Raw genomic sequence first — 25,650 nt, forward strand, 5'->3', positions numbered from 1 at the left:
GCAGGTTAGCTCCGCTCCCGCAGGTTAGCGTCCGCTCCCGCAGGTTAGCTCCGCTCCCGCAGGTTAGCTCCGCTCCCGCAGGTTAGCGTCCGGTCCCGCAGGTTAGCGACCGGTCCCGCAGGTTAGTGTCCGGTCCCGTGGGTTAGCGTCCGCTCCGGAAACCGCAGGCCGCGTCTTCTCCAGCGGGAAGAAAACTGCTCAGTCAACAAGGCGGGGGCGGGGGGTCCCGGTACCGCCTCATTCTCCCGACGGTGAAGTGCGGTGGGAAGAACGGGCCGGGCGCGTGGACGCCGACTGCATGGACGCCGGGCCCCTTCTCTGCGCTGACCTTGCTCTGCTCCCGCCGCTGCGGCCGAGCCTCTGCCCGTCTGACCGCACGAGCGCCTTCGGCAGCTGTGATCCGCGGGGCGTCGCGGGCGTGGAGTGGGCCGTCGGGTCGGGGAGGGTCTGCTTGTCCGACTGCAGGCCCCGCAGCGCACCGCGGCCCTTCCCCTCCGCCGGCCTCACAAGCCGCTGTCCCTTGACCGTCTATGTTCAGCCCCGGACGGAACCCTCGCAGCCTCCGTCCCGGGCGTCTCGGATACACGTCGAGGACCCCGCGCTTTGGGGACGCGCCTTCCCGGTGCTCGCACCAGGGTCCGCCCGCGCGGGGAGGCCGCTGGCGGTGTCTCCCGCACGCCCCACGCGCAGTTCTGGGCTCCGATGGGCACGTGCCTGTGGCGGCGGGTCGCGTGTCTGAAGGCGGGGCGGGATCCGCGCGCACCGGGAGGGCACAGCCCGGGGGGTGTCCGGGGGAGTCCAGGGAAAGTGGGGGGGGGGCGAGGCGCGGGGGGGGCGTGGTTTCGCTTCCGTCCCGGCGCGGGTCGGGAAAGGCCTCCGCTGCCCCGGCCGGTTCTCCCGCGTTGCCCGCGGCTCCTAGGCCCCTCCGCCCGCGCCCGCCCGCGCCCTGAAGCCCGTCAGCGCCCGCAGCCCGTCCCGCTAGCGGGGGTCCCGCGCCGCCACAAGCGCTCCCGCCGGCCGACAGGGGGCGCCCCGCGTCCCGCCGGCCCCGCCCGAGGCCCGCGCAGGCAGCCCCGCCGCGCCAGTGAGCGCTCCGGCCGCGCGGGAGGCGGCGGGGCGGGCAGCGCGGGAGGCGGGCGGGCCGCGGCCGGGGGTGCGGAGTCCGCGCCGACGTCCGGCAACTTTCCGAGCGGGGGCGGAGCCGGCGGGCCCCGAGGACGCGCAGCGCGGCCGACTGCGGCGGCGCGGGAGGTAAGGAGCGGCCGCGCGGTGCCGGGCCTCGGCGGGCGGGAGCCCAGTCCGGCCGGGGCGCGCGGGAAGGGCGCCGGGCAGGGGGGCGCGGGGCGCCGGCGGGCAGGTTGCAGGGGGAGGCGCGGGCGCGGGGTCGTCCTCCCGCCCCGAGGCGGCGAAGACCTGTTGACGGCGGTGGCGTGGCTGCCTGGAGGACGCGGAGCCCGGCGAGGGCGGGACGGGCCGGCGCGCGGCTCCGGACCCTCTCCCCGGCCCTTTGTGGTAACTTGGGGCGCGTGTCCGGCCTGGGGGCCGGGGCGGGGGGCGGGGGGACCGGCGCCGCCGAGGGGGCGCGGGCGCGACGGGACTGACCCGCGAGTCGTCGCCGGGTCCCAGCGACACGACCCCGGAGCGAAACTTGGCGCGGCGCGACCCCCGCTTTGTTGGCGCCGGGCGGAGTGGGCGTGGGGGCGGTGGGGGCGGGGGGGGCGGTCCCGGGCCGCCTCGGGGGTCCTCAAAGCCAGGGCCGGGGGCCCAGTCCGGGGCCGCGCCGGCGCCCAGAGCCCCCGCTGCGTGGGTCCAGCGGTGCCCCGTGGGGACCCCGAGTCAGGGGCGCGGCGCGGCGGGGCGAGGGGCCTCGGGCTCTGGGTCAGCCGCCGGGCTCGCCGCCGGGTTCACTCCCCACGGGCCGGCTCGGCGCCCGGAGCAGAAGCCGGGGCGGCCCGGTGTGCTTGTGGTCCCGGAGGCCCGCCCGGGTTCCCCGTGTGCGGGGACGGGGCTCGGGGCCGGCTGTCCCGGAGCGCGTGGACGACGTGGCGGGTCCCGAGCAGGAAGCCGGACGCGGTGCGGGTGGAGCAGGGACGCGGACGCGGCTGTGGGACTTGCGGGCGCGCTTAGTGTGCGGGACGCCGGCTTGGTGCTCCTCCCGCGTCCCCGCAGTGTTCCCGGCGGGACTCGCTCTACTTTCGGGCACTCCGCGTGCGCCCGCGGTGTGCAGGTCGCCGGACCGCGGCGCCGTCCCCCGGAGCCCTGCGTGCGTTCCCTCCGCGCCCGCTGCTGCGGGGAGACGCCGCGTCCGCGCGCGAGAGAAAGTTCTGGGCGTGGGTGTCCCGCTGCCTTGCGAGCGCGGGGACACCGAGCGCGCGCCCCGGTGCTGAAGGAGGCGCGGACGGCAGGGCGCGTGCGGGGTGGGGAGGTCCGGACTCGCGGGTCGCCCCTTCCCCGCCGGCCGTGCCCCTTCCCCCGCACGAGCCCGCAGCCCGGCCGGAAAACCCGGCGTCGGGCCGGCGCCGGCGACTCCCCGCCCAGCTGCGAGCGCGCGCGGCCGAGGTGCCCCCGCCGCGGGACCGAAGGCCTCCCTGAGCCGTGCCGGAGCGTGTTCGGGTCCTCACGGCCGACGCGGACCGGAGAGCGGCCTGGCCGGCGCCGCGGCGGGCATGGGGGAGGCGGGGAGCGTGCGGGGCGGCGGGGAAGGAGCTGCTGGTACGCGGGTTTGAACCGGGGTTTCGTGTGCGGGTGACTCGGCTCAGCCCTCTGGCACAGGGGACAAACCGAGCCCAGGGGCCGGGGGTGCCAGGGGCGCTGGGGTCTGACCCCCCGCCCGCGGTGCAGTGCGGTGGCCCGGCCTGACGCCGCCGGTGCGGGTCCCTCGTGTTCAGGTTCGCCTTTTGCTGCGGTCGGTCCTCTCAGCCTGGGCTCGGCCTGCTGCGCTTCAGTCCCCTGACCTTGACCTTCCCGGTTTGGGCGGCGCTGGGACTGCGGGACTGGGGCGTGGAGCGGACGCTCCTCCACCTGCATGGAGCGCTCCGGCGAGGCGTTCTGGGTGGCTCAGCTTCGGGTCGTGCCCTCGGACGGGAAAACGTCACAAGTGGCCCCCATGAGTAGGTCTTGCCCTTTCCGCTGCGAGAGGAGAACTTGGGGTGATCTCCCTGTTTCCCACAGTGCTGGCCCAGTTCTGAAGGGCTGCTGCGTCCAGGTTCCGGATGAGGCAGAACTCGGAGCCTTATCTGTGACTCGGACGCTCCTGTGTCCCCATCCTTCCTTACGTCCTCTCCAGGGAGGTCGGTTTGCTCTCGTGAGTTCGGAGGCTGGACGGTCCAGTGCGCCTATGCGGGCTTCTTTCCCCTGGGTTGATGAGTTGGACACCATGAGAATCAGGTGTCAGGCCGCCCTCTGAGACTGACTTCATGAGTCACCCTTGGCAAAGTGTTTTCCCGGTGATTTCAGTTTTTCCACTTGCAAAGAAACTTTTCTTTCCATAATTACAAGTTTACTGTGAGCATTGAGAGGTGAAGTTAGGTTAATAGGTTTTTAGAAATTGAAAGGTCATAGAGTTTATTACTCGGTTGATTCAATTGAGATTATGGGGTAAAATAGTAATATTTATATCTAGTATACACGTGTTACAGTGATGTATCTGTTTAATGTGAAACAGTGACTACCTTTGCATTTGAATCATAGCTTTCATCAAATTTTAATCTTTGATTGTATTGGGTGAGATTTTGCTTTGGTTAAAGCTGAGTCATTCTTTCAGAAAAATACAATCAGCAAATTAATATGTTTTTCTTTTGGTTTATATTTATAGTTAGGACCAGTTATATTTTAAGTCCAGCTCAATTTTGCCTTTATGAGAAGTTACCAGATATATTTCCAGAATTTGGCTTCCTTCTCGGAAATAACACTTGAGGGACTAAAATTACATTTACGGTGTACAAACAAACTTTCTTTTCCCAAAGGCCACAACAGTTTCCTTTTAAGAGTTTAGAAGGTAGATTTAGGAGCCTTTCAAGAAATGATTCAAACACTGTTTGTTGCATATCTTTTATGTCCAAGGCAACAGCAAGCTTGAATTCAAATCCTAGCTCTGAACTTCTTAGCATTGGAATCTTGTTTGTGTTATTTTACTTTTTACCAACATTTAATTTATTGTCTGTTTGGTGTCTGTAACATATGAACTTGTTTCACACATGGTAATTGTGAATATTTCATTTTTAGTTTGACATGTCAATTAGCAAAACGAACCGCCTATTTTTATAGCTTAATGTACTGTATTGTATGCATGGGTGTTTATTTTTCAGGTGAACAGGTCAATATACTAGAAAAAGAAAATAGTAAGCATGGATAAATTGTTTAAGAAAGGGGCGCCTGGGTGGCTCAGTGAGTTAAAGCCTCTGCCTTCAGCTTAGGTCATAATCCCAGGGTCCTGGGATAGAGCCCCACGTTGGGCTCTCTGCTCCACGAGGAGCCTGCTTCCTCTTCTCTCTCTGCCTGCCTCTCTGCCTACTTGTGATCTCTCTCTCTGTCAAATAAATAAAATCTTAAAAAAAAATTGCTTAATAAAATCTTTGGCAAAATACTTCATCATAGCTTTTTTCTATTTGAAAAAAATTCTTTAAGATCTTATTTATTTTGAGAGAGAGCACAGGCAGGTGAGCATACATGGGGGCGGGCAGAGCGAGGGAGAGAATCTTAAGCAGACTCCCTGCTGAGCATGGAACTCATTCACAACCCTGAGATCATGACCTGAGGCCAGACCAAGAGTCTTAATGCTTAACTGACTGAATCATGTGGGTGACCTGTTAGACTATCTTATTAATGGTGAATGTATAAAAAAAAAGTAGTATATGGGTTATAAGAGTACAATTTATGGTTATAGTAACAGAATGGGCCCTTTTTTTTTGAAAATAAAAGGACAAGTGAACTTTCAAGGATATATTAGGATAGTAAATTTAATGTAAAATATTCAATTTTTCTTTTGATTTTAAGTTAAAAATCTTAAAATCTTTAATCTCCATTGCTGAATATTAGATAGTTTTTATTTAAATTTCATGTAGCAGAGCAGTTTGTGATTCATTCTATAAAATCGTAGTTTTCTAAAACCTCTAAAAGACAAAAACATGTTATTTTATTTGAGTACAATGAATTCAGAAGTAGTTACTTCAGCAGTCAGCTGTGTGGTTACCTGAGCCCTGTCCTAACTGTCAGAGGCTGGTGGGTCTAATAGCGCTTGACTTAGCACATTTAGAGATCAAGAAACTTAAACTTGTTCCTATGGGAGCTTAAATATGTTCACATTGGAAGAGGAAAAATGGTATAAATTTTGAGCAAAGAAATCTCTGCTTTCAAGCAATGGAGGTATGAAATTGGAATCAGGCCTTTAATTTAAAGATAATGGCTAAAAGTCATTGCGTAAAACTGTTTTTAAAGATTCTGTTATTTGCTAGTCTTGTATATGGTTTATGCTAAGAAAATATTTTCAGCCACTCTGTGATACCTACAGTTCATGATTATTTTCACCAGAAGACAGTTAATCGACACAATATTGCACAAAAGTATAAATGCCAATTTTCTGCTCTCACTGTAATGGTATAGTTATGGTGAATTTGGAATTCATTTCATCTTTCGATATTTGGGTACTTAAGGATAGTGTTGGAAAGGCAGGTCACATAGTAGGAATGAATGAGTTAATATAACAATTGTGCTTCAAAGATTTAATATGACTTTTTAAAGGAGTTCTGAATAACACTGTATTTTAGAGGGTATACCTAAGAAAGCATATCTAGATAATAATAGCTGTTTTTACTTCATATTTGTTTTTGCTATTAACATTATATAAATATATCTGCATATTGGTTTTATCATGTACCTTCTGAAGAGGAAATTTAGAATATATCCTAGAAATTTCCAAGACTTAGGTGACTAATGCCTCTTTCTCTCTGTATATATAGATTTATGTCTATATAGTATTTATATCTCTATAAAGTATTTATATGTACATATAATTTTGACATGTATGTTCTTTGATGTTTCTCTATTATGTTAGGTATACTTTTATGGGAAACGTATTCAGTTAATTGATATTTCTACACCAATTTTAACCATCAATTTAAAATCCTTTTTAGATAACTGTTGCTAGAGATTCTTGAGGGCCCCCCCCCCCAGAAGGACCATTCAGGCTTTTATTTATGCCTGTAAATGTAGAGAAAAATAGTGGCAAAGATCTGCTACCCACTGTCCCTCGGTCTTGGGTAATGGCTCTGATGGTGACGGAATCGTGGAGGCCTGTCTGCTCTCCGGAAGGAGAACACAGGCAGATGTGTGGCTGAGGTGAATTCACTGCTCCGAAGGTACCTCTGCTTGGTGTGTTTATAAGGTACGGTGAAGTGAGAATTGGGTATACAGGTAGTGTTTTCCTGGGATTTTATAGCTTTTTCTTTCAGGATTACCAGATATTACATTTGACTTGTTTCCTGAAACTTGGACCCCAAGTCCTCTAAGAATTTCAGGGAACTTCGTGAGCTGCGCCAGAGCTCCCAGCAGAGAGCAGGTGGAATGACTGGTGCAGTCCGTAATCCACTGCCCCCGGGAGATGATGACCGTTCTTTAACTGGCTGGAAGCAGCTTGTTGGGAGCTTTGATAGAAGAAACTACAGAGCATAAGTAACCTGCTAACTGAATCATTAAGGATTTGGCTAACATTGACACATGTTATATATTATTTCACGAGACGATAACTAAGCTCTGTGTCTCAGTTTGTAAATGAGGTAATATTGATCTCACACAGCGCTTTAGCTGAAAAGCAAACAGAACCATCTCTGCTGTGGTAGCAAATCTCCAAGTTTGAAGTAATTAAGATTTGCTACAAGAGAATGAACTTGATCTTAGCCTCTCAATTTCTCTCATAACTGTTTACAACCATTAAGAGAGCCCTATATTTTAAAGTAAAATTTTAATAACAAATAGGTTAATTTACTCAGATTTCCACTTGTGTGAGTTAAAACATAGTGTGGTAAGTACTGAAAAGAGTTTTATTTAGGAAGAGAACTTAGTGACATCTTTTTAAAAGGTCAACATGAATGTTATTCTCTGTAATCTATTTCATTTTTGTTTGTCTTTGTGCAACTCCCTGGTAAATACTCCCTAGTAAATTTGGTCGATGGTGGAACTCTCCAGGTACCTCCTCGAGGATGTGCACTATTATAACCGTAAACGTGTCCTCCGACATAAATAGTGATCATTGTTGGTAACGAAAATACAAAATTTGGCTTATTGTAAAGAACAGTTATATAACTGAATTAATTCCTAAGATTTAACTCTATGCTGTATTTAGTAATTGATTATAATTACTCAGAGGGCACTGCTTTTGAAGTGAAGGCTAGCAAAACACAGTGAAGAGAATTGTTAAGGAGTCATATTTGAATAAATGAGTTGTATTTGAAATTATCTAATTACATCTGAAATGGTAAAAGTCTGTTTCAGATCTATAAACTAGCACTTCTTTATGGGAGTAGATACTGTTTAGAAATTTTGTGAATTGTTATTTCTGTCTTAATGCCTCATTTCGGCTCATGGATAGGAGAATGGCTTAAACCACTAAGTTTAAAACAACTGAATTGTCTTAAGCGTCATTGCTTAGATTAAGTGGACTAGGAAATTTATGATCGACTTGGAAAAAGGAAATTTCCTAGAGTGGTGCAGAGAAGGCTTTAAAGAACAGTTTTGTGACATGATATAATGAATATTTCTTTGAGACTTCCTTATTCAGTGAGATACTGATTTTCTTCTAGGTTTTCATAAAAATTTGCAACCTTTTTATATAAGCCCCTCTTCTCATTCTGGAAAATGTAACTGTTTAAATTATGAGTTGACAAGTAAGGGGATTCTGATATGACCCATTTGCATTTTTAAAAGATTTTATTTGAGAGAGAGAGAGAGAGTGAGCGAGTGGTGGAAGGGGCAGAGGCAGAGGGAGAAGCAGTCTTCCTGCAGGGAGCCACATGTGAGACTCAGGGTGGGACTCGACTCCACGACCGTGGAATCATAACCTGAGTTGAAGGCAGACCTTAACTGACTGAGCCACCCAGGCACCCAATCCAGTTGAATTTAATAAATATTTATTGAACACCACTTTTCAAAATTTTTTGTAGTTCTCTCCTAATTTTTAGTGGTAAATGACAGTGATGTATCTCAAACTAACTTTAATAGGTCTATATAGAACTTGTTATTTCCCTAAATTCTGTGCTACACTGGAGAGGATGGAGTAGGGGTGGAGTTCTTTATCAGCATTAGGCACACCACTGTCTGGTAACAAAGTGTGGTGATAACTGTTGGGCAGAGGATGCAGATGGGACAGGCAGTTCAAGACAGACCAGATGCTGGGGCGCCTGGGTGGCTCAGTGGGTGAAGCCTCTGCCTTCAGCTCAGGTCGTGATCTTAGGGTCCTGGGATCGAGCCCCACATTGGGCTCTCTGCTCAGTGGGGAGCCTGCTTCCTCCTCTCTCTCTGCCTGCCTCTCTGCCTACTTGTGATCTCTGTCAAAAAAAAAAATAAAAATCTTAAAAAAAAAAAAAAAAAAAAAAAAAGACAGACCAGATGCCAGAGGCAGGAGATGTAGGACCAACTTGGGGAGTTTGGAACTGTTAGAGATGTTTCTCCTTTCTGGCTTCATGTTAACAATCTTTTTTTTTTTTTTTTTTAAAGATTTTATTTATTTATTTGACAGAGAGAGATCACAATTAGGCAGAGAGGCAGGCAGAGAGAGAGAGGAGGAAACGGGCTCTCTGCTCAGCAGGGAGCAGGGACTCAATCCCAGGACCCTGAGATCATGACCTGAGCCGAAGGCAGCGGCTTAACCCACTGAGCCACCCAGGCGCCCTCATGTTGACAATCTTAATCATTAGTAACTACATATAGAAGTTTAAGCACTTTAACTGGATGACTTATCTTAAAAAACTGCTATCTTATTTTTATTTCTTTCCCCATCTCTCCAGATCTAACTAATGTGTAATTGGAGTCACAGAGAACTGAGCATGCTCTCCTTTTCCCATTCCGCGGTGTCTGTGAACTTGGATAGGAGACAATGACATCATTACTCTCGTGAACACCTAACTTTCTCTCACACACGCATGTGCACACAGACACACATCTTAACAGTACCTGTAGCTTTCCAGAAGTTGCAGCCATTTATCATCATGTCTGATTGCTGTGGCTGCACATATATTGGGATGTTTTTATGCTTATGACTAGTTTGAAATTGCGATAGTAATTACATCTGCTTTTAGGGACTCTTTTTTCATATGTAGGTGTGTTTATAGGCATGTAGCTATGTCTTCAGATGTTTCAATGGAATTTTAAGTCTGTTTCTTTTACATAATTTCTATTTTATGCATTTAAAAGCACTTTTTGAGAAAGGGGTCATAGACTTTACTAGACCGCCAAGTGGATTTATGGCACAAAACAGATTAAGAACTCCTGGACATTTATACTGATTTTTTCAGAGGTGCCATTCGGCTTTGCTGTCTTTTTTTTTTTTTTTTTTTAAGATTTTATTTATTTATTTGACAGAGATCACAAGTAAGCAGAGAGAGGTGGTGGAAGCAGGCTCCCTGCTGAGCAGAGAGCCCGATGTGGGGCTTGATCCTAGGACCCTGGGATCATGACCTGAGCTGAAGGCAGAGGCTTAACCCACTGAGCTACCCAGGCACCCGGTTTTGCTGTCATTTAATGAGGTTAAAAGAAATTAAAGTTATTTAACTCAATTTTATGTTATACAGAGATATCCCAAATATTTTTGAAAGTAAATCTAATAAATAATGCTTATTTTGTAGATTATTTGCTTTATTTACGAAACTTGTGCAGTTTTTGGTTATCTTGTTTAGTGACAGTTCAGCCCAAAAGGATTTATATTTCATTTCAGAACATGTAAATTTAAAAAGCAGATTTATCTTTTTCACTTTATAGCATTAACTATATTTGGAATGGTTATGATTGAGCTGGGAATTTTGCCTTGTGGTGCTGGTTTATTTTTCACATATAAATGTTTTGTCTCCTCCACTACACTGTTAAGTTCCAGGAGAGAATAGGTTAGTTTTACAAGAGAGAATAAATATATGGGCCTCATGGGTAGCTCAGTCAGTTAAGCAGCTGCCTTAGGCCCAAGTCATGATCCCTGGGTTCCTGAGATCTAGGCCAGTGTCAAGCTCCCTGGCCATCAGGGAGTCGGCTTCTCCCGCCCCCTCTGACATGCCGCCTGCTTGTACTCTCTGGCTCTTTCTATTTCTCTGTCTAATAAATAAATAAAATCTTTAAAAAAAGAGGGAGAGAGAACAGATATGTTGAACAGTTATTTGTATCTTCTACTTGGTAGGAACTATGCCAGTATTACTAGTTTCCTTTGAATACTAAGGAAAAAAATAATTTTATGTATATATAGAAGTGATTTTTTTTTTTCTATGCATCGGTCACTGAGTTACTTAACATTAAGTATTTGGTCATATGATGTGTATTATTCATGACTACTTTTGGTGAAAAATTTAAATGTATGCCAGTGATTTTTTGAAGATACAAGTGTAGACTACATAAAAGTATAACAAATTCCTGCATTATGAAAGGGAACTATAGTGGAAGCATATGTGATGAATTTATTGCACTATATTTCCTTTCTTCTTGCTTGGCTTGACATTTCTCTTGAGATACCTCCATTTATGAAATTAGTCTCTTTATTGATATTTATTTGAACCTGATGATTCAATTTTTGGAAATAAATGACAAAAATAATACTTTTAAACTTATTAATTAGATAATTGCTGTATAGAGCTTACATTCATATGTCCAATTTTGGTAGGTCTGGAGCACCTTAAAACTTCAAGGGGCGGATGCAATATAATTTTTTGTATTTGAAAACTGACTAACTTTCAGATCACAAGGAGAGTTGACTGTCTTTCAGTCTGTTTCTTGGTTTTGGCTTCACTTTGTGTCTTCTCTAATGGTAAGCATGAAATTATCATTTCTTTATGGTGCTCCCATGTTGGGATCTTCAGCTTCCTGGGAGTGACAATGATGAGTTGAAGCCAGATGTGATCCTTTATCTGAAATTAATTCTCCTTTCCATTTCCTGCACATTGATTCATGAGCGTATTTTCACTTCAGAGATTCCTGTCCCTTTCCATGTTGTGGCAGACACTATTGATTGGTCACTCAGATAATTTACTTATTCCATTTTGTTCATAGAACTCTGGTGTTAATTCACATGTCCACTCTACCTCACATGACTCCGGGAAAGGAAGTTCATTCCTAAAAAAGTGAAATTTCAGTTAGCCTAAGTTAATAATCATGGTGCTTCTGTTCTCTTTTTTAGTGATTCATTATTGAGGGGACCCATTCCTTCCCACGGTCATCCTCAGTTACATGAAGTAATAGGACAGGAGAGCTGTGTCTTTACACTTAGCAAAGGGACTTGGATGAGAAGGCATGTGCCAGCTCTTGATATCGGTTCTCTCGGGAATAGGCGTTTTGAAATTGCTATAGGAGGTCATCCTTTATCCACTACGCAATCTAGCTTGAGGGCAAAACAAATACATTAATGATAGCAGAAAAAAATGTAAAGAATGTAGGTGTTTGAGGCCATTATTGGGTCCGTAAATCAACCTTCCGTAATTCTGGACTTACTACTGTGTGAAATAATGAAGTTCTTATTTTTTCAAATGAATTTGAACTAAACTTGTCAGTTACTTAAATGAGAAAGTATCTTAATTAGAACAGTTATTAAGTGGTATCTTAATATGAAATAATTTAGAAGTAATAATTTAGGTTATTAAAATGTGCAGACCACTTGAATTTTGTAAACATTGGATATGATTATTGCTATTACTGTATAAAAATATTTTATTACTTAAATCACAAATGTTATTATTCATCTTAAGCATATTCTGAGATAAGCAAATTCTACATATATCTCAGAAATACGTTATTCAACAAAATAAATTTGAAATAGAAACTTAAAACCCAGTCATGCCATAACATGACACCATTTTGATTGGTGGCTTTAGTGTATTGGAAACATTAAATGTACATTAAAAATCAATGAAAGAATCTCACACCTCATCTAAATAATTTAACCTTGAAGTCCTGTTAGAACTAACATAAGTATTTAAATATAAAAAAATAAAGCGGGTAGGAGTAGAATTAAAGGAAATTGTGAAGCACAGATCCATTCACAGAGGTTATACAAAATGCAGACATACAATACACTTTTAAGTAGGACCTAGTTTTGTAAAACTGTAGTTCACTGACACCATTAGCAATTTAATTATTTTCTGCCACCTTCTTCTTGAGTTAGTTTTCTTTTCTTTTTTTTTTTTTTATGATTTAACATTATGCATGTTGGTTTTTGTAATGTGTTGTATCAAGGTATGGCGATCTGAGTCTTTGCCCTTTTGCTTTAAAGATGGTAGGAATTCTCCAAAGCTGAGAATTGATAAAAGCGGTAGTGTAATATATTTTAGAGCACTGATGCTGCCCTTAGCGAAAATGATTGTTAACCAGTGGTTTAAGCAAGCAAAACCAGGAATAATCTGTCAAAGAATAAGTAAGTGTCACAGTGGGCAGCTTAGTTGGGGTGAGGGGGTGTGAGAAAGAGGAAGCTAAAGGTTGTTCGGGCAGAGCAGGTGAAGCAGAGCAGCCGGTGAAGCCGCAGGTGGAAATCCTTCATTCGTCGAGAGCCTGCATCAGAGCAGTGGCAGCCGGGTCATTGGTTCAAGAAAGAACAGGCTGTTGTCTTAGAATGCTCTCCGTGTGGATGTTGGAAGCTTGGAGAAGGCGTTGGGTTGGGGAGGGAGGAACGTAGCCAGTAACTTGAATGCGGAAGGAATAGAAGACAGACCTCAAGATAGACCTCAGAAGAGTGGTTGCTGACGGAGAGGTCAACATTACTGTAATCCAGATGTGCATATTAGTTTTTTGCATAAAAATGCAGTGAACATGCCCGAGATGCTTCCTGTATGAGATCATGGCCTTCTTTCAAAGCGAGGCCAGAGAGACCCCATCCTACAAAGTGCTGCAATTCTTAGAGGACTTTTGTTCTTGCAGAAGCTGCTGTTGAGGACTTGTCCTGGGGGCATCCCTTTGCCCTTAGGGAATAGGAGGCCTCTGACTTTTTCCTGGCTTAAAAGGGAACCACATTCTTAGGTCTTTGAATGTGAATGAATTATTCTTGGTATGGCAATGAATATAAAGGGACTCTGCTTATTTCCTTTGGGAATTTTTGTAGAAAATGCAGCTTGGTTTACAGCAGATATTAATTGAGGAAGTGGGTAAGTATCCAGATAATTCATGTTCTAACTTCCGTTTGTGAGTCAACCAGAGACCTGAAAACAGGCTTCCACCCCTTAAACCGTCTCTAATTGGGTCTTTGTGGAACCCGCACTCTTTTCTTAACCCCATTGTACCTATGAATCCACACCAAAAGTGAATTTTTTGAATACGAGAGAAATGATAACAATACCACAGGGCTCTGGGTGTGCTGCCTCACAGTACGGCACCTTGAACTATCTCCTATTTCGAGGGGAAGGAATTTGAAGATCGTGGCATTGGGGGGGTGCTTTCTGACCTTCCTCTGAAGCAGGTATCTGTATCCTGGGAGGAAGGAACATCCTGATCTCTGAAAGCACAGGGACCTGGGGAGGAATCTGACTGATCTGGCTAAGTTCCCCAGGTTACGCTGTATATACTAAGCTCGTAATCTTTCTTCTATCATGTTTTTCCAAGACTGTAACCCTTCTTCAAACCTAGCATGAAAACGGTCAAGTTGAACCATTTCTTCAGGTCTTCCTTTCCTTAAGAAGGCCCCATGTCATGTTAGCTAAGTATATATATTTTTTCTCTTGTAAATCTCTCTTTTGCTATGGAGTCCCAGTCAAGAGCTAAGAGAGGTAAAGGAAAAAGATATTTGTTCTTCTCTACAAATAGCATTTATAGAGTGCTTACTATTAAACATTGTGCTATGTTTTTTTTGTTTTTGTTTTTTTATAATTTATAAATGTTTATGAAACTTGTCTTAGGTTCCACAACTTAGACCAGGGAAGATAGTTGGAGAGGAAATGTTTTAGTTACTATACTAGCTGAGGGAGTGTGCCGTTGACATCAGCAGTCATCCTGGAGGATTAGGTCAGCCTGGGTAGATCTTTTTACTAGTACGAGTAGAATGCCTTTACATACCTGACTGTCTACACACCTGGTTGATGCTTGATTCCCCTGTTTTTTCTGGCTTGATGAGCTGCTCCTCTCCACTCTATGATGTGGCAACTTGGAACTCCTGTGACAAGATATTTGTTCATTTTATCCTACTGAGCTAAAGCATAAAAATTAACCCATTGACTAAATTTTGTCTGCATATTGCTTTGGCTTTTGCTTGATTTGATTTGTCTGGAGGGTTAACATATTGAGTGAGAAAATCTGACATTTTCTTAATCCCTTTTTCTTCTGGTTTTGTCAAAATGATAAGGTTTGAGTAAATAAAGCATAAGATGTAAAATCATTAATATTAATAGTTTCTAATAGCACCACAAATACTTTTCACTTAGGTATTTGACAACATTTTCCTTCACTGAGAGGAAGGACTAGACAACCTCAAAGAACTTTTCTGTCCTTCAGGTAGTCTAAGTTTTATTTATTTATTTATTTATCTATCTATTGATTGACTGATTGCTCCCTGCTGAGCAGAGAGCCCGATATAGGGCTCGATCCCAGGACCCTGGGATCATGACCTGAGCCGAAGGCAGAGGCTTATTAACCCACTGAGCCCCCCCGGCACCCCTAAGTTTTATTTTTAAATAATTAAAAATTTTTTTTTATTTTTTTGAGGATTTTATTTATTTATTTTAGAGAGAGAATGCTGCCCCACGAGTAGGGGGAGGAGCAGAGAGAGAGTGAGAGAATCTTAAGCAGAATCCCCACTGAGTGAGGAGCCTGATGTGGGGCGCCATTTAAGGACCCTGGGATCATGACCTGAGCCGAAACCAAGAATTGGATGCTTAACTGAGCCACCCAGCACCCCCAAAATTTCTTAATCAAAATACCATATTCAAAGTTTTCCTATTTTAATATTTGATTTTTTTTTCAAATTTTTTGACATAAACTGTTAGATATTTGACCTGTCATGGTATTTTATAACTTGGGTATTATTACAAGGTTCTCTTGAATGCTTGGAATCACACACAGGAACTTTGACATATACATGTTAGGGGAAAGACATCTGTGTAGGAGGCAGTGAGAGTGGAGAGAGTGTTTCAAGCACGTAGGAAATCGTAGACAAGGAGTCAGTGGTAGTTTAGCTATGGAACTAGAAGCCTTGAAATACAGCTAGAGAACAGAGTGGAAGGGAAAGACAGACTAGAATTGCTGGGGCTGAAGCAAGGGAGTCAGAGATCAGATCTTGGGGGCTTTCTAATTCAAACTTTGTGCTTCATTCAAAGAACAACGAAAAATCCTGGAAGATTCTAACAGTGTGGTGACAAGATGTTATCTTCATTTTATGTTTGAATAGATGGTCTGCTAGTAAGCCTAGGCAAGAGAAGATGGTAGACGGTGATGAGAAATAAGTTTATTTTTATTCAAGAGAAAAAATGTGTACATTTTGATGGTTTGTTAACAATTGTGGGAGGTAGGCAAGTGGATGGTATAAGTGCTGATTCTGTACAGGAGTAAAATTTTATTTCTGTCCTTCTAGGTTCTTGGGGGACACTGATTAATGAGAAAAAAAAAACAGATTAACAAGAGAGAAACAAAAGTTTAATAACATGTATACTTCCTGTATACATGGGAGATACCCAGAAAAGCTGAGTAACTCCCCCAAATGACCCAGGCCATCACCTTAAATACCATCTCCATCCAAAGACAGGAAGGTGTTGGGAGGGTGGGAATCTGGTCGCAGGAGGTTTCTAGGAAAACACAGTTAACAAGGGTGTGGCTGTTATACAGATTTAAGTCAATGTCTTCTCCACTGATGAATTTTAGAGATTTGTTCATCCTTCTCTTCCTGCTTGAGAGGGAGACACCTTTTTACTAATGGAGTATGTCCTTATAAATGTCCCTTACAAAGGAGTTCCTTCTGTTCGGTTTTCAGAGCTTTCCTACATCTGCTGTTTCTTAAAAATAGCCAACTCAAGATAATCCTTATGCCAAAGGCATATTTTGGGGTGGCAAATTCTGCTCCCCTTCAATTCTAAGATTTTTTGTTTTGGCAGCCTGGGTGTTTAACTTCTTCTTAACTTCTTCAACTTCCAGGTAGAAATAGAATTATTGAAGAAAAATAATGATTTTCTGTTTAGGACACATTTTGATGTGTCTGAATCATCTTGTTACAGATGTCCAGTAGTCATACAATCATACACACACACACACACACACACACACACCTGTAGTGAAGAAGTTTGGTGTGGGCTCGTGATATATGTGTATATGTATGTATTGTTGGGGCCACCTCAAGATGGCCACTTTGGCATGAAGATTATTCTGAGCTGAAGACAGCTGAACTCTATGGGCTCGAGAGAAATTTTGCCCTCTCAATTATATAGAAGAATCTAAATTGCTGATCTTTTCTAGAATATGGGTTGTTAGTGAGAGATAACAACCCAGAGGTAAATTTGCCTGAATGACCCATGTGTGTAGAAGGATAAACATCTAATTATCAAATATCTGCTCTTCTTTTGAAGTCCCAGCTCCCCACCCACTTCTCCTTAGTTCAGGGTGATCTAGATACTTCATTCTACCTGGTTATTTTTGGAATTTATATGTCTGTATGGATTCCCCCTACATATGCTATTATATTTGATTTTTTTCCTATTAATCTGTTTTATGTCAATTTGATTTTGATTTTTAGTCCAGCTAGAAGGAACTTTGAAGGGGACAGGAATTCTTTGATTATATGTCTGTATATCTGTGTATATATGCACACACACAAGTTACCAGATTTCAGATTATGAGTTTTTAGCTTAGAAAGGGTCATAAACAGAAAAGTTTACATAGTGGGAGGGAAGTTTATGACATGGCTCCAAGGAGCACTAGTATTTTAATCAGGGTGGAAAAAGCAAAACCTACAAACAGGGAGAAGGAAGAAAACCCAGGAGATACGATGTTATAAAAGCCAAGATTAAAAACAAAAAAAAAGGGACGCCTGGGTGGCTCAGTTGGTTAAGCAGCTGCCTTCGGCTCAGGTCATGATCCCAGCGTCCTGGGATCGAGTCCCACATCGGGCTCCTTGCTCCGCAGGGAGCCTGCTTCTCCCTCTAACTTTGCCTTCCATTCTGTCTGCCTGTGCTCGCTCTCGCTCGCTCTCTCTCTGACAAATAAATAAATAAAATCTTTAAAAAAAAAAAAAAGATTTGAGAAGGGGATGATCAATAGTGTTAAATGGTATAGAAAATCAATAAAAAAATACACAGATAAAGTGTCTAATGTACTTGACATAAAGGTCATTGGTGATTATGGTGAGAACCATGTTGATAGAATCACGTGTTTGGTGAGTTAATTGTGAAGGAGAGTATTTAAACTAGAACCTGAAGACAAATCTGTGTGTGGTGTGGGAGAGGGAAATTTTTCTACTCTACCCTTTTTGGTTCTTTTGGGTAGTCTGTTAATTAAATTGACATAAAATGATTTAACAGGAGAAAAAGGTAATTATGTAAGTTAATAGGCGCCTCATAAAAAAATATGAGACCTAAGGACATGTCAGTTGGTTGAAGTTTATATGCTATGCTAAGCTAACGAATGGGATGGGGAACTTGGGGCTTCACAGGGGGGGAGGGTTATTACAGGACAGTAAGAGGAACAGAGGTTTGGCAATTAGACACTCTGTCATACAGAAAGGTCTTTCAGATAAAAAGTTACCTCTGTTAATAGCCCTCTTTTGGGGCCAAACACCCTTAAAAATTCTTTTAGGTGGTTAAGGGAGAAGTCAAAGTTTGTCTTGAGTCTGCTGGGTCTTCATTGCTTTCAGCTGAGAATAATCCAAGTGCCAAAGTGGCATATTTGGGGGTCATGCATTTTGTTCCCTCCCAGTAGACTCAGAGAGAGTACAGAAACTGAAAAGGGAATTGAGTTCTACTACAGAAAGCGTTTCTTTAAGATGGGAGGTATGTCATTATACTTTTTTTAAAAAATTCAATTTATTTAAATTAAGAAAAAAACAACAGTTTGTCAATTTCTCCACTCCCCCACCCCACCACCTCTGGCAATCACCAGTCTGTTCTCTGTACCTATGAGCTTTGTGATTTATTTTTAGATTCTACATGTAAAAGAGATCATATGGCGTTTGTCCTTCTCTGACTTATTTACTTAGCAAAATGCCATCGAAGTCCTTCTTTGTTGTTACAATGGCAAGATTCCATTCTTTTTTAATGGCTAACTAGTATTCCATTAAATATAAATACCACATTTATGTATCAGTGGACATGTAGATTTTTCTCCATAGCTCAGCTATTATAAATAATGCTGCAGCGAACATGGGGTGCCTGCTGCCTTCTCAGATTAGTGTTTTTTTGTTTTCTTTGGTGAATACCCAGAAGTGGAAGTCCTGGGTCATGTGGTATTTCTGTTTTTAATATTTCTGAGGAACTTCCATACTGTTTTCCACAGTGGCTACACCATATATTCCCACTAATAGTCCATAAGGGTTTCCTCCGTCAAGACCCCCACCAACACTTGATATTTCTTACCTTATCTAATAGCCGTTCTGACAGATGGGAGGCGGTGTCTCACTGTGGTCTGGATTTGTGTTTGCTTGATGATCAGTCCTGCAGGGTGTCTTGTCCCGTACCTGTTGGCTATCTGTATGTCTTCTTAAAGAAAAAAATGTTCAGATTTTCTGCACATTTTTCTTAGGTTTGTTTTTTGTTTTTTGCTATGGCATCTTATGAGTTTTTTTAAATATCTTTTTGCCACTAACCCCTTACAGATACATAATTTGCAAATATTTTCATCTGTTCAATTAGGTGGCCTTTTCATTTTGTTGATGGTTTTTTTTGCTGTGCCAAAGCTCTCCCAGTTGTGTATTATTGGCACCTTTATTGTAAATTAATTGACCATATATGTGTGGATTTATTTCTGGGCTCTCTGTTCTGTTCTGTTGATGTATATGTCTGTTTTTATTTATTTTATTTTTTAAAAATATTTTATTTATTTATTTGACAGATCACAAGTGGGCAGAGAGGCAGGCAGAGAGAGAGGGAAAATAGGCTCCCCGCTGAGCAGAGAGCCCGATGCGGGGCTCGATCCCAGGACCCTGAGACCATGACCTGAGCTGAAGGCAGAGGCTTTAACCCACTGAGCCACCCAGGCGCCCCTATGTCTGTTTTTATACCAATACCATGCTGTTTTAATTACTACAGATTTGTAACGCAGTTCGAAATGAGGGAATAAGATGATACCTCCAGCTTTGTTCTTTCTTAATATTGCTTTGGCTGTTTGGGATTTTTTAATGTTCCATACAAATTGTGGGATTATCTGTTTTTTTCTTCTGTGGAAAATGTCATGGGTATTTGTTTTTGTTTTTAAAGAAAGAGAGAGTAAGGAGGGGTTGGAGGAGAAGCCGACTCCCCTTTGAGCAGGAAAGCCAACATGGCGCTTGATCCCATGATCCTGAGACCATGACCTGAGCTGAAGGCAGACATCCGACCAACTAAGCTGCCTCGGCACCCCTCATTTGTGTTTTGATAGGATTTGCACTGAACCTATAAGTTGCTTTGAGAAGTATGGATATTTTAATGATACTATTTCTTCCAAAAGAGATTTTCTTATACTTAAAGCAGTTTTGGCAGATAGTGTCTGGAGAGACCAACAAGTATCTGTATGATGAAGTCATGCCGGGTGGTCGGTGCTGTGCTGAGCTGAGAGTGAGCAGCCTCTGGCGGAGCAGTCCTGCCTCAGCTCTTTGCAAGGGTGGATAGTGAGAACGCAGACTTCCTTGTTGCTTCTGTTGTTGTGGGGAATAAGATGTGCAGACGAGGATAGCATGTTAGGATCCCAGAGAATATCGAGGACCACTGGAGACTTATCATTGTATTTATTACAGCTTTATGATTTTTCTGCCCTTTAGGATTCTTAAACTTAATCATGCCCCAAAGGTCTCACTTTCAGATAACATTGCATTGGGAGTTAGGTCTTCAAGTTAGGGATCTTGGGGGTGGGGATACAAATCAGTTAATAGCGCCCACAAATACACTGAGTTTCTTTGAGAGAATGATGAGACTTTATTGCGAAAGTAGGTTGATCAATAGCAGATATTGTTCTGATCATATGCTGTAAGCCTGCTTTTGTATACTGTATGCTACTGAGTTAGCGCTTCACGTTTAGAGTATGCGATGCTTCAAACACATGGGCACCGGAGCTCATATCGTTTTGCATGATCATTATAACATGTTGCAGAAATTTCTATATTATAGAAAAAGCCTGAGCTTTGACTTCTTTGGAGATAGGATTCGATATTTACAATCTGGATGCTCTTCAGCAGACAATCTAATCGCACAGGTCTTCTTCTTAAATTGTAAGGTGCTGTGTGTAGTAATTTCACACGGTTTCTCGAGAGAATGAAACACAGCTGTTGCATGAAGTGTGCTGGCCGTCACTTAGTAGGCGGTCGGTAAATGGCAGCTGGCATTATTATGCAGACAGATTGTAGTTTCATGCTGTTGCATTTAATTGAATGGTAAAATATAACATTAAAACATATATGTAAAATATATAACATATAAAAACCTCTGATTAACAGATACACTAATTTATTTAAATGAATGTATTCTAAACTATAAGTGCAAATGGAATAGTTTCAATGTGGTGTGTTATTTGAGACTTAGAAAAGATTAAGACTGGAGAGGTGCAGAGTGTCTGTTTGACTACCTGTCTGTCAAAAAGTTGTGTATTTTCCATAAAAAGAAAGAAAGAAAGAGAACTCACACTAGTTTAAAACATTCTGTAATTTGAACTGAGCTCATCTTTTGTAGAATAATTTTCTTTTTTATACCCAAATGAAATATCATGGGAGAAAATTTATAATATAAAATATTAATGTGAACCACGTGAGACATCCTTAATCCTAAAATTACGTAGGAGAAAACTCTTGTTACCATTTTTGGCATATATAGATTAACACTTGCACAATGAGTACATGCTATCAAAACAAGTTTAAGAGTGCTGAAGAGTAGAAAAGAACAAAAATGATCTGGCCATTTTAATGACATTTTTCTTAATTTTTAAGTTAGAGTTGGGGGTCACTTAAAACACACCTTTGTAATTTGACTTTTTTCAGATAATATGCAGATGTACAGTAACTGATTAGGTAATGTGCTAGGACGGAGGCAGGAGGAACTTGAAGGAGAACCCTGAGGTAAAATTTCATCGCTTCAGATCACGTTAGTATTAAAGGTGAGTGTGGAACACTGCAGATTGTTGCCGTCTGAACAGAAAAGAAGTAATCAGAGAAACATAAATCGTGTGGCAGTGTTTTCTGGCAGAGTCGCAGGTCCCCTGCAGGAGACAGATGACTGAGAAAGGAGGAGCGCGCTACAGACGGACTTGTACCCATCTGGGCCCTTTTGCTTTATCTTTCTTAGCACTTCCAAGATTTGGCTCGTTTTGAACAAGTAACTGTGTCAACGGTGACTAGAGGGCTGTAAGTTGGATCATTTAGGTCATTATTTTCTGCATTGTTTTCTGGATACACATTAGCACCCACACGTGCCTGGACTCAACGGATTTTGGGTCCGAGAAGAGGCTGTGTCTATGAGGCTCTTCTTGATGTCTACATAGGCATTAAAGTTGCTTGGATCTCAAGGATAGAATCTATTTTTCAGGTCTGCTATTTAAAATGCGTCATTTCCATGAAGGGCTAAGAGCATGCTATGCTTTGTTTTGTGACTTTGCACGTGAAAACAGTTACCACAGGAAAAGTCTTTAAGATATAAATTTTCCTCAAGGTATTAAAATTAAAACCTTACAAAAATCAGCTTTTGAACATTTTTCCCCCTAATACTTTTTAAAGAAATGTCTCCTGTTAAAATTTTGAAAACAAAGAAAAAAATAAGGAAACAAACAAACAAACCCATGAAACAAAAATGTACTGAGGCTTTGTTTGGCTTTTACTTATGTATTCTGCCCCGCCTCGGTACATCTAAAGTATTGGACTTTTGCAAGGAAAGATGAAGCGAAGTGTGAAGTTTGTGGGACGTTATGGGAGAAGACCCCAATGAGTTAGTGACTTCCTGAGACACAGGTAAACCTGGCCCCTCGCTATGTGTTTTCTTGTCGTGTGTAGTCCTGCCTGTGGATCCATCATTTCCTGGTTTAGGGATCCTTGGGAGATTATGTTCTTGAATGTAAATTGAAGATGATAATATGAATCTCCTATATATCACAGAGGAGTATAAAAGCCAACATCTTTTTTTACACTTTTTTTTTTTTTTTTAAGATTTTATTTATTTATTTGACAGAGAGAGATCACACATAGGCAGAGAGAGAGGAGGAAGCAGGCTCCCTGCTGAGCAGAGAGCCCGATGCGGGACTCGATCCCAGGACCCTGAGATCATGACCTGAGCCAAAGGCAGCGGCTTAACCCACTGAGCCACCCAGGCGCCCCTAAAGATTTTATTTATTTGACAGACAGAGATCACAAGTAGGCAGAGAGGCAGGCAGAGAGAGAGAGAGAGAGAGAGGAGGAAGCAGGCTCCCTGCTAAGCAGAGAGCACGATGCGGGGCTGGATCCCAGGACCCTGGGATCATGACCTGAGCTGAAGGCAGAGGCTTTAACCCACTGAACCACCCAGGCGCCCCAAAAGCCAACATCTTTAGTGACACCATCAGATTCTTATGTATCTCTCTCTCATGTACCTCCTCCTGGGACCCCAGGATTTTGAATTCACCCCATGTGTTGGGTTTGGAGAGCAGTCAGCATTGGGTTTCCTTAGTCTCCTTTTTAAGAAAATACCAGGACTCTGAAAATCAATAAATAATTAAAGTTCCTATCAGCACATTATTATTTTGTAGCTTGAGACATTGTATAAGAAGATTTATAAGGTCCGACCATGATAATAATTGAAGTTTCAATGAGGTAATCAGTCTCCTGGAATAATATTTGTAAAATAAGGGAGAGCCAGTAATTTTGTGCTAAGTGGCTTAAAGCTAGAGGTTTTTCCATTTAATCATACAGACCTTCATTTATTCAAAACACTTTTCAAACCATTTTCCCGTGCCCACTACTGTGTTAGATTCCTCCAAAGCATTCCCATGTCCAGGAAGCGTTGACTGAAGCTTAATCTGCCTGTTTCAAGTAGAATGCCGGTGGCAAGTACAAGTCTCAGATTCCTTTGAATCTGACCTTCTACTCCATAAACTTTGTTTTAAAGTAAAACTAATGGATTTGAATTATAATGAGGCAATACCAGTCCTCCAGGATTATGGGCTATTAATCCTGTGACTTTGTTTACCCCTTGGGTGGATACTATGTTTCCCTGAGTACACATGTGCCTCAGTCAAAGTGCTGTCACCAGGAGCTGTGTGGAGTCCTTCGAGGTTTTCAGGTAGAAGAGAGTAAAGGAAAAAGGAGGGAAGGAACCTGGTAAACTTTGCACTTACGAAACCTCACAGCTTTTGGGCAAGATGGAATGAAGAAGTGAGAAGTAGCTGTGTGGAACTAACTTAGGAAATGTTAAATGGTCTAGATGAGAGATGATAAAGGCCCACGTGTCGGAGGTAACGGTGGGGTTGGAGAAGGATGTACAGGCATGATGTTTCATTTGTAGAATGTTGGCTGATCAGGTGTGAGCATTTTGAGAAGAAGGAATAAAGAGGATCATGTGTAGACTTTGATTGACTGACTAGATGGTGGTGCTACCTTCCACCAAGACAAGGATGTAGGGGACAAAGAATGTGATTGGAGGAGAAGACTGAGAATTCCAGTTTGGATTTTCTGAGTTTGAAGTGATTGGGGACCGTTTGGGGGAAATGCACTACAGTAAATTGGGTATGCTTTTTGGAAAGAAGGGTAAGTCCTGGGATGTGGGTGCATATTTGAAAGTTGGTGGCATGAGTGATCGTTCGTGCCATTGGGTCTGACCTTTGAGAGCATTGGTATGGTAGGAAACAGGAATCCGAAAATGAAAAGGCAACAGAACTGACTGAGGAGAACCCAAAGATGAATCCACAGTTTCCATTCCAAAGTTAAATCTTCCCTCCCAGGAATAGGTAATAGAGATCTAAATCACTGTACAGGGGTAGAATAAAAAAGGACTGGCTTGCCAGATATTTCAGAAGAACTATTTTGTGTTACTAAGGACCAAGAAGACCAAAATGCACCTAATCTAAGGCATTTCTAGAATGGGCTGGTTTAGCTGACCAGGGCTTCCGTGTTCACACGGCTCCATCCCAGAAGCAGAATAAGGTTTTTGTAGGCTGGGCAAAGTAAACTTCAACCCTTGGTCAAAGACAAGATGTTACAGACCTCACTAGGTTATCCGGAATTCTCCGAGGAGCATCTCTGCAATTCATTTTCACAAAGCCATGCTTAAACGCAACCACAGCTGTATTGTAGAGTTCCTTGTTGTTTGTGACTCCATTTTGGGCTTTTCTGAGTCTCACCCCATCTTGAATTTAACCAGTGGTTGAAGTATGAGTACGTAGTAGTAACTGTCAGTAGATGGAACCAACTTTGACAAAATGAATTTTTCTACGTTAATGAAAACTTAGTTACTAGGCAGTTATATTGATATTAGGCATTTCATGACAAACATTATAAACCTGCATCTGTATATTGAATATAGTTATATTATTAAACACTTTTATTTTCATAAATCAGACTTGATTTTTATAAACTAATTCTGCCAGAAGAATACAGATTTGAGGAAAAGATCATTGAAGGAGATTTCAGACTCTCCTTGTTTTGGTCTTTTTAGTTTCATCAGTGTCATTCAAAAACAGCATACCTGTACTTGTTACTCTCTTTATGTCACAAGTATTTCATCAGAACTGTAAAACATACCCAAAGACATTTTCTTTTTCTTTCAAAGAATTTTTCATAAAAAAGAAAATAAAGAAGACAATTCATTATAAAAGGATCTTTATAAATTAACATGGTAAGACACTGTTCTTGGGTATAGTACTGAAATGAAGTCTTGTAGTGCTTTCTGTAGAGGCATTTTTTGTGTGTTTTTACTTGTAGACCCTTGGATTTTCTACTAGATTCTTGGTACTAACTGATCAAGTTACTTAGTCTCTTTCTGCAAATGAAAGGGAGGAATGAGGAATCATAGTGTATTTAGGTGTTAAGCTACTTTTATTTCTTGCTCATTGCCACAGAAGCCCTGCGGGAGCAGGAGTTGCTGTGCACTTGCGTATTCCCGGGACCCAGAACCTATCCCAGTGTCTGGCACAGTTGGCATTCAAATACTTGATGATAAATGGAGAAAGAAGGAATTCAAGATCCCGTTTCCTTAAGAGAAAGCACGCCTCATCCAACATGCGTGTACTGAAGCGCGGCCTTGGGAAGAGCTGTTAGAAAGCTGCAGATGTTGGCTAACGAAGTGGGGCAGGGACACAGCTGCACATTGATCCACATTAGCCTGTTACTTGAGGGCCGGTAGTGAGAGACGTTCGCAGAAA

At 43.2% G+C, this 25,650-nt stretch overlaps 2 protein-coding genes across 11 annotated transcripts in view; one reads left to right on the top strand and one right to left on the bottom strand.

Annotated features, from left to right (window-relative positions):
- Window positions 1-202: 202 nt before the first annotated feature.
- Window positions 203-3,027, bottom strand: LOC132013364 (collagen alpha-1(I) chain-like). Its single transcript, XM_059392996.1, has 2 exons — window positions 1,845-3,027; window positions 203-1,743 (listed from the first exon to the last, which is right to left on the bottom strand). Exons 1-2 carry the CDS (start codon window positions 3,025-3,027, stop codon window positions 203-205), a joined length of 2,724 nt encoding a protein of 907 aa, XP_059248979.1.
- The window catches only part of GULP1 (GULP PTB domain containing engulfment adaptor 1), a 240,868-nt gene continuing 216,352 nt past the window's right edge, over window positions 1,135-25,650 (top strand). For 6 of the 10 annotated variants that reach the window (XM_059393010.1, XM_059393021.1, XM_059393023.1 and 3 more), the window contains exon 1: window positions 1,135-1,251. The gene's annotated coding sequence lies outside the window, so the exon portion shown is untranslated. Of the gene's footprint in view, window positions 1,252-1,331; window positions 1,513-25,650 lie in introns of those variants that run through there. The other 4 variants (XM_059393015.1, XM_059393014.1, XM_059393011.1 and 1 more) reach the window with 1 other exon arrangement.

The sequence above is a fragment of the Mustela nigripes genome, chromosome 3 (genome assembly GCF_022355385.1).
Source record: "Mustela nigripes isolate SB6536 chromosome 3, MUSNIG.SB6536, whole genome shotgun sequence".
Classification (NCBI taxonomy): domain Eukaryota; kingdom Metazoa; phylum Chordata; class Mammalia; order Carnivora; family Mustelidae; genus Mustela; species Mustela nigripes.